Source organism: Euprymna scolopes, chromosome 36 (genome assembly GCF_053919585.1).
Source record: "Euprymna scolopes isolate OS-2025 chromosome 36, ASM5391958v1, whole genome shotgun sequence".
NCBI lineage: Eukaryota > Metazoa > Mollusca > Cephalopoda > Sepiida > Sepiolidae > Euprymna > Euprymna scolopes.
In genome coordinates, this window is record NC_136517.1 from 6,336,485 (window position 1) to 6,345,578 (window position 9,094).

The 9,094-nt window shown below is 32.4% G+C and overlaps 1 protein-coding gene across 1 annotated transcript; it reads right to left on the reverse strand.

The window, feature by feature from the left end:
• Window positions 1–853: 853 nt before the first annotated feature.
• On the reverse strand, window positions 854–7,041 carry LOC145260313 (potassium channel subfamily K member 12-like). The gene has a single exon (XM_080118200.1). The coding sequence runs from the start codon at window positions 7,035–7,037 to the stop codon at window positions 6,150–6,152; it is 888 nt and encodes a 295-aa protein (XP_079974326.1). The 5' UTR covers window positions 7,038–7,041; the 3' UTR covers window positions 854–6,149.
• Between the last annotated feature and the right edge of the window lie 2,053 nt (window positions 7,042–9,094).

The window sequence follows — 9,094 nt, forward strand, 5'->3', positions numbered from 1 at the left end:
ATCTTGTAACTGCCTTAATATATCTTCATACGTGGACTACAAGTTGGAAATCCTTTATTGATTTGTTTATCAATAAAATCTTTAGCATTTTTTTTCTCTTATTTGTTTGGAGCTTTCGATTTTTATGCTAAACAGCCGCATTATATAGTTAGTTTATATAAAAGCTAACGGGCTTTCTATCCTCTGAACATCCTTTGAAAATCTATGGAATAAGGAAATGATAATTTTTATAAATAAATAAATGTTATGAATTGTAATTTTTCAAAATTTTAACTTCCTTGCAGATGCATAAATATATAAATGCGCTGAATAATTAATTGTAGCACGCTAAAAAAATCTATGTTTGCATGTGTGTGTATGCGTGTGTGAGTATGCGTGTGTGTGCATGCGTGTGTGTGTATGCGTGTGTGTCTTTTCGTAAAATATGTTTTTCCAGTTATCATTTATTCTTTGTGTATACAATTTCTTTTTGCTTAGGAGCTCTATACATATTAAATATAAAAACAGCGCATATATAAACGAATTTCGATTTTTTTTTGTATATGCACGAAAATATTCAGTTGTGACATAACAATAAACGATTATTTCTGTATAACGAAACGGATCTATAAAACATGTATCGATATTTTAACATACTGAAGGAGGTGTTTTGCATGAAAAATAATACAACAAAGCAGATCTAAGAATGTAACTATACTGTTATTGGTTTATATATATATATATATATATATATATATATATATATATATATATATATATATGTGTGTGTGTGTGTGGGTGTGTGTGTGTGTGCGTGTGTGTGTGTGTGCGTGTATGATATCAACATTTGAATAAATAAAACAAAACAAATACAGAAAACTCGATGAGTCATTTATTAATTTCCGTCCGGCAAGTAGTAGGACAATTAGAAGCGCATATTAATGTATTTTTCTTTTGTGAAGAGATTATTTTCGGACGACGTTAGCCAATAAGTTATGAAATTTGAAAATCACTCTCTCTCTCTCTCTCTCTCTCTCTCTCTCTCTCTCTCTCTCTCTCTCTATATATATATATATATATATATATATATATATATAGTCTTCGAATTACTTTAAAACCTTTAGAACTATAAAAATGTCCTTCGTTGGAACATTATTTTGTCAGTAAGTCGATTAATCTCTCGGATCGCCGAATAGTTTTACTTACATAAACAAACAATAATACCAATATTCTTCAAGGGGTCAACAGTTGTTTCCGATGAAATCCTGTTTCATACATCCCATCACTCAAAACATACACACACACACACACATACATATATATATATATATATATATATATATATATATATATATATATATATATATATATATATATATCTCCTAGGTTAATATTTTCCACAGGTGAAGCAACCAAAGACATTTTAACGAGGTTCATACAAAAGTGCTCAATACCGAAGTAGAGCAATATATACTTTTTATTTATTTTACATGAGCATTTATATGTCGCCACACATTCATGAGCATGTTTCGCTCAGCCAGTTACAAGTAATTAGAGACCTCTTCAGGCGATATAGCTTATACAAAAGTTTAATTACGAACTCTACTTTCACGAATTATTCCCCTGAAGAATATTCATAAAGAGTGATATCGTACGTACATGTCTAAATCAAGAATTATACGCGGATAATTTAGCATAAAACACACACACACACACACACACACACACACACACACACACACACACACACACATATATATATATATATATATATATATATATATACGTAGTAAATATAGTATGACGTATGGTATGGCTTCAATGACCCTGTACACGCGCACACACACATAATTGATTATAACATAAAATTCGAATAAATTGCAATATGTATTAAGCCATCAAATATTCAAGCAAGAAATTTAAATAAAGAATAATCCTTAATGGGTTTTGATATTTTTGAAAACCAATGTGTTTCGGTCCATTATTTAATTTGATTTCTTTGTTTGAATATTTGATGGATTAATAAACTTGTAAATTATTGTTGTCGCATGTTAATTGTTCTATCTTGTATGATGAGATTTTTATAAGCTTGATAGCTTCTAATATAAAGATAAGTTTTACCGTTGTAATTTTTATACACCCCCACATTTTATACACCTCCCACAAAAGATAATACGTATTATTTACTTTATTCTCCAAATGTTTAAACGCCATTCTGGTGATAATGCATTAGGTAACTTACATTCCAATGAAGACGCAGCTAATATCAAACATTTACGAATATTTAGCGATAGTGAGCGTTGATGAACTTTCCGCATAAGGTTAGATTAAGCAGAAAAGCAGAAATTTCAATTAGAAGTTTAGGTTAGTCTTAGAGCTACGTGTAAGAATATGACGTCATGGATAGGAAGTCCGGAATAATACGGATTTTTATTATTATTGCCAAGTACCCGTCATATTGAATATATGGAATTATTGATTAATATGATTCGCAATAGAATAAGCAATCATGCCGTGGTATATCATGTGAGATAAAAAAAAATATTCAAATAAACTAGACGTGATACTCATCGTAATGTTAAATGTATGAAAAATGATGGTTTACTCGTGATAGTAAAGGCCTACGCCATTAATTATTGCGATTTTTTTTGTATTAATATGCCTTCACTTGGGAAGGTTGCCAGATAAAATGCAATGAATAAAAATGTCTTTTTGGTTGATTAATTTCTATATCTGCGGCATAAATATATTTCCATAAATATTTACTAACAAGCAGTAGTCGTGCAAATTGAAGGACACACACAAAACTCATGCTTCCAGCAATGTAGTACATACAAATATTTGACTCGTTTTTATAAATTAACTATTATTACTAACTACTGTAAGTATTAAATTTAGAAATAATAATAGAAATTGGAAAGTCCCTATGATTTCATAACTGATAAAACGTATAATCATTAAAACATATTTACATAAAGTGGGGAAATTATATAATGCGGAGAATAATTGTTTTATACATAAACACAGTAAGTAAAATAATACTAAGTATTATCTTTCTTCCCGTGTATAACCGCAATTATCTTCCTCATTATATAAATCAAAAACAAAATGTAATCAATTAACCCTATTATTAACCCCAAGTTCGGTAGACACTTCGATAAAATACTTATTATTAACCATTCACACACACACACACACACACACACACACACACACACACACACACACACACACACACACACACACACACACACACACACATGCACGCAAACACACACACACACGCACGCACACACATACACACATACACACACGCATACATACACACATATACATTCAATATTTAATAATCTTCATATAATTATTTTTGAAAACTTGCCTGTCATTATTCATTATTAAAAGATGAACTGTCTTTTCATTTATTCTACTTTTCTTTTTAAACAAAACATGTTTGGCAGGATTACTTTTATTTAGACTTTTTCCTTTTCTATAAGAACTCTCTAGTCCATAGAAAACTAGACGCCTGACGAAGGGAAGACATCTCGAAATATAGCATCATTGACGCACCACCTGACGCAAGTAAGAACATCCTACATGTAAAATATTGTATACAAAAAAGCGTATGTATATGTATATATGTATGGCTAAGCATATACACAAGAATTGGATAAAAACATATGCATATATGTATGGTTATAAATATGTACACAAGAATTGGATTAAGAAAAATGAAACTGCATAGCTGGTTCCACCAGTATATCTTAAGTTGCGTCAGTTTGAGTTTATCTGTCACACATTTGCATTGTTCTGCCTTCTATAAATTTGAATTTCTTCTTATATACACATTAAACAATGCTTCAAGCAAACTACTTTAACCTATTAGTCATACTAATGGTCATACTAAGCTATTCCAAGCTGAATTAAGTTACATAAGCGACATATCGTGTTCTATTGTTTATATGTACTCATATTTTTAGGTATGATTCGTCGATCAAAATAATCTTTTCTCTTGTGTAGATCACGTTAAGTTATGATTTTCAAACAATTCACAAAAATTATTTCATCCTTTTATTTTGAATTAATTTTGGAATTTATATCATCTATAAAACAAAACTATTTAAAAATTTTTTCATTTTTTTATTTTTATTTTATTTTTTGTTTAAAACATGAACATTTCTTGTTATCTTTGTTTCCTTTAACTTTAAATTAAGCTTGTCGTGTCTTTCATTTTAAAATTGGTACCGTATCAGAATTTGGGGGTAAAAGTACAAAAATATTTAAATCTCGAGAACTCGTAAAAGCCATTATTTATATTAAACGCATTAAAATGAAATTCTCTATATATTTAACGCGTGGAAACGAGTTTTACCGTTGAAAAATGTTACAAATCTTTTACACACATCACAACTATTTATATTTTTTGCTTATTTACGAGTTCTAGTGTGTAAACTATTCTGTACTCTTACCGTTAAAATAAACTTAAAAATCGTTTTAATATATTAAAAGTACGAGCCATGTACAGTAGTGAATTTAATTCCAGTGCGTTTGATATAAATTATGTGTTTTTTGTTTGTGACTTTTTCAGTGTGAATTGTATTTTTACCGATTTGATGGATTTGTTTAAAAACATTAAGTATTTTTGTAACTGTTTTGGTCATGATCCCGAAATAACTTAATATTTTTATATCGTCTGCATCCTTTCTGTCAATTCCATTTTTTTCGCTCTTTCTTCAATTGAGTCTTTATAATTTCTCAGAATCCATTCCACTGACTTTTGAAAACATTTAAATTAGGTTTTGGCTATGTTTATTGCCATTACACCTTTCGTATTTAGGATTATTTCGCTTTTAAATATTTCTTTTCATATGATAACTTCTGGCCACTTCAGTTTTGTTGCCGGTTTATGCTGTGATATCATTGGTTACCTCCCTTGTTGGATTCTATAATCTCCCTTGCCAAAAGAACTCTTTAGTCTATAGATAACTATAGATAGTTATATATGCATATACAAAGCTATTCTAAACTGAATGAAGCTCCATAAGTTGTATAGTTTTCACGTGTTTTTATTACATGTATTTTTACAGAGAAAGTAAAAATGCTCCATTTTTTTGGTTTGCTTGTCGTTTGATGGATTCTGTAAGCCTTAATTCATCTACCCTCATCAGATACACATGTAAAAAACATCCATTTCTTTCTGCTTAAAACAGTTTTCTTATATTTTGTATAATTTAGATTATACAAACTACTGTTCTCATCTTGGATATTATTCTGAAAACGTTTCTGCCGATGTAACCTACGACCTTCTTCACATGTATCTTGTCGATCGCGAGAATTTTCATATCGAATTCAGGAATCTATACGGTATTTCCAACTGAACTCTTTATTCAATCAATGAGGGGACATTGTTCTCGTCCCGTATTCCATATTGATGTCTTAAGTAATTTTGATTTATTCTTAGTGTTGCCTGTAGTGAGAATCGAACTTTCCACTCACAGACGACTATCATTTAGAATCGATTGTACTTAACACCTTTATCCTTTGCACATCGTGTTCATGTAAGCAAATAAAATAAAGGTTCAGTTCCAGTTTTCGTGTGAGTTTCTGAGTTCGAGTTTCTGAGTTCGAAATAAAGATTTTCAAGTTCAGCAGAATGCGGTTGAAGAAGGTCGGAGATTACATCGGCCAAAAAACGTTGCGAGAAATAAAATTCAACATGAGATTAGTAGTCCTAATAATCAAAATGATACACATTAGCAATCGTCATCTAAAAAAATCCGAAACATTTATTTATAGTTTTATTTTTTGCTTGTTTCGTGGAATATGAGTCATTTTCGGTTCATGTCTTTCTCTAAGAACTCTCTGGTCTATAGACAACTAAAAATAGTTATCTATGTAATTCTAAGTTGAATAAAGCTTCGTAAGCTATATCGTGCGCTCGTGTATTTTAGGCATGGCATCAATTCAAATCAGATTTGATATTTTCGTTAAACAATAAGCGACCTTACAGTAATAACCAGTATCCTCACCGCAGCCATTTTGGATTCTAGACTTGTCGCTTAATTTTCCTTTTTCAAAAAATGAAAACGCTTCCAAAACGTTTTATTTCTTTTTCTTTGATTTGTTTTTTCAAATAAAAAATTAACTCTCTTAGCATCTCCGACCATTTGTCATCAGATATCGTCTTTGCCAAGTTTCCTGTTTAAAATGGCTAGTGGTCCGACTCCCCCTTGAAAGCCAACTTCTGACTGGCTCTGTTCCATCATTCCTCGCTGTGCCGTCTCCCACAAACGTTTCTGCATCATGGCGATATTAATATTTTTTGCTTGTAAGAAATCCCTCATGGAGATCATCTCGCCGGAATTGCGTCTATATTCGCTGTCACTATCGTAATCAACGTCCACCACATTGACGCCTTCCGATTTCTTCTGGCTTTGTCTAAGTCCCGGTGTGATGGCGTTCCTCCTTGACCTAAACGTGGGTATTTCCCTGCGACATTGACACCGGCAGTTCAGCTTCCGTAAAATCCAGTTTAAAAATTGTTTTATGATTATTGAAGCAACATTAAAAAGGCTATAAATACAACAGCAGCCGATAATGATAAATATAAAGTTGCCGAGTCGGTAAAGAACGATGTAGTCGTAGTGCGTCTTCTGGCTAACAACGTAATCACCAAAGCCGATAGTTGCGAACGTGACGAAGCAAAAGTAGATCGACTCGAAATAAGTCCAGTTTTCAACAGGTTGGTACATAGCGGAAGCAGAGCAGGCAACCAACACGGCACCTAACAACAAAATAAGCATGACCCAGTAGACTGACGGCTTCCATGCGTCCAGACTGTCCTCTGAAACGACGGACCCTCGTCGATCGCTGTTGTGTATGTCCGAGTCGAGACCTTCTTTTCGCCGCAGACCCCTCTCGTGTAGTTTCTTGAGGATGTGCGCCAAGAAAGTGATTATTCTTTCAAGGAATAAGTTGAAAAATAGGAAGGCACCCGCACAACCGAAAAATCCGTAGAAAATCAGAACCAATTTCCCGCCTCGCGTACTCGGCGTTGTCATTCCAAAACCTGAAAAAAACAAAAAACAAAAAACAAAAACAAAGATTAATAATAAAAAATTTTTTTTTTTTAAAATTAAATTTCAAAACAAGAACTTTTAAATAACCTTTTTCAGACGCAATATTTTGAAATCATCAAAAAGAGAAAAGTGTTTAGAATGGAATAAGGAACATATCTTTTATGGGTTTTACTAAAAAACATTCAGTATATAACGAGAAAAAAGTGAAGATAACATTTAAAAACACCCCCCAAAACAAGAGAAATTTAAAAGATTGCCAATTATATCTTCTAAGTGAAAGCGGCTATCAGATTAGACAGACAGAAGTATTATAAAAAATATTTTGTGTCCTGATACCTTCGTGCAAGGACAATAAATGCAAGAAACAGGGACGTTAATAAAAATACTATTCTGATGAGAAATGAAAAAAGGAAAAAGCCAAGTTATATGCTCATCAACGTTTCTCTAACTTGTGCGTGTGGGCTTGTAGAAAGCATCAGCAGAAGCGAAGGATAGCTAGTATGCAAAGAGATTAGCAGCAGTAAAAAAAAAAAAAAATGGGAAGTGTGCGCGGGAAAAAGAAGGAAAAAATGAGAAAAAAAAATGAAACACGTGATCGGAGAAACAAATTCAGTGCCGAGAAGAACAGATGTGTAAAGACACAGACGAGAAATAGCCGGCTTACGGCCGGCATGAGAGTTGGTATCAAAGAAAATGGACGTGTAAATAGCGAGGAGGAAATTGGGCCAGTTGTGTCCGCCGTGCGATGGGAAGAAAGAGAAACGTTACCAGGCTTAAATAGACATGTGGCAGCGATAGACTTTTTAAGTAGTGATGAAAATAACGCGAGCAAAAACATTTGTAAAAAGCAAAGGTGCTGACCCGGATTTTATTTATTTCCAGATTTGTTTGTTGGGAATCGCCGAAGTAAAGTGCAAGGACCACGTTACATTTAGTCTTTATTGTAAGAGTTTTTCTGGATAAATTAAAGAAAATAAAATACCAGTACTATGTTTGTAAATATATTTTTTGAGAAAAGGGCGACTGTTCTATTTTAAGAACGAAAAAAAAAAAAGAAAACCGTTGGAAATTCAGAAAAGTTTCGAAGAAAGCTATATAAAACATCTTGGTTTCTTCAGAACGATATAACTTTTCTGAATTTGCAGCAACATTTCCTTTTCATAAGTATAAGTTCAAATATTTCAACAACTGTTTTCGTTTTGAAAACAAAGTCATTCTTTTCACAACAAGTGTAATTTCAAATATTTCAACGACTGTTTTCGTTTTGAAATAGAACAAAGACATTCTTTTCACAACTAATATATTTTCTAAATACTAGCAAGTATGTGTGCGTGTATGAATTTCAGACGGCTCAATATTTTTTGAAAGCTGCGTGTTTAAGTGTGTTTTTTGTCATCGTCTATTGTTCTGGACTGTTGTGATGAATTAATGCCACCCTCAATAGTCGATTAGATACTGTATTTTCGTCTACTATACTTTTTGGTGTCGCCACTATTCTGTTTGTATTAGGGACATCCAACCCAAGAATAATTGTTTTTATAGGATGAGAACAAACTTGTGTAGTCCAGCAGAAGAAGCCCCATTGGCACTAATACAGGATGTCAAAAAAGTCACTGAAGCGATAAAAACCTTTGTCATTTTACCATTAATAATAATAATATATATATTTTTTTATTTATTTCAGATATTTTACAGTTAATGTTTTGAAAATTATTTATAGATATGTATAGCATTGAACAACGCACGCAAGTTGTGAAATTGTTTTACCAAAATCAGGGGTCAATTGTTTTGACTGAAAGAGCTTATCGACGACATTTTCATGTAAGAGATAGACTAAATCACAACACAATTCGAAACATTGTGCGCCGATTTGAAGACCAAGGAGCTGTACTTGATCTTCCGCGAGCTGGCAAACCTCGAAACGTCATCACAAACGAAAATAAGGAAAGAATGCGAGAGAGCGTGGAGCAGCATTCTGAAACATTGATTCGACGACGTTCCACACAACTTGGAATATGTCCAAGCTCACTACACAATAT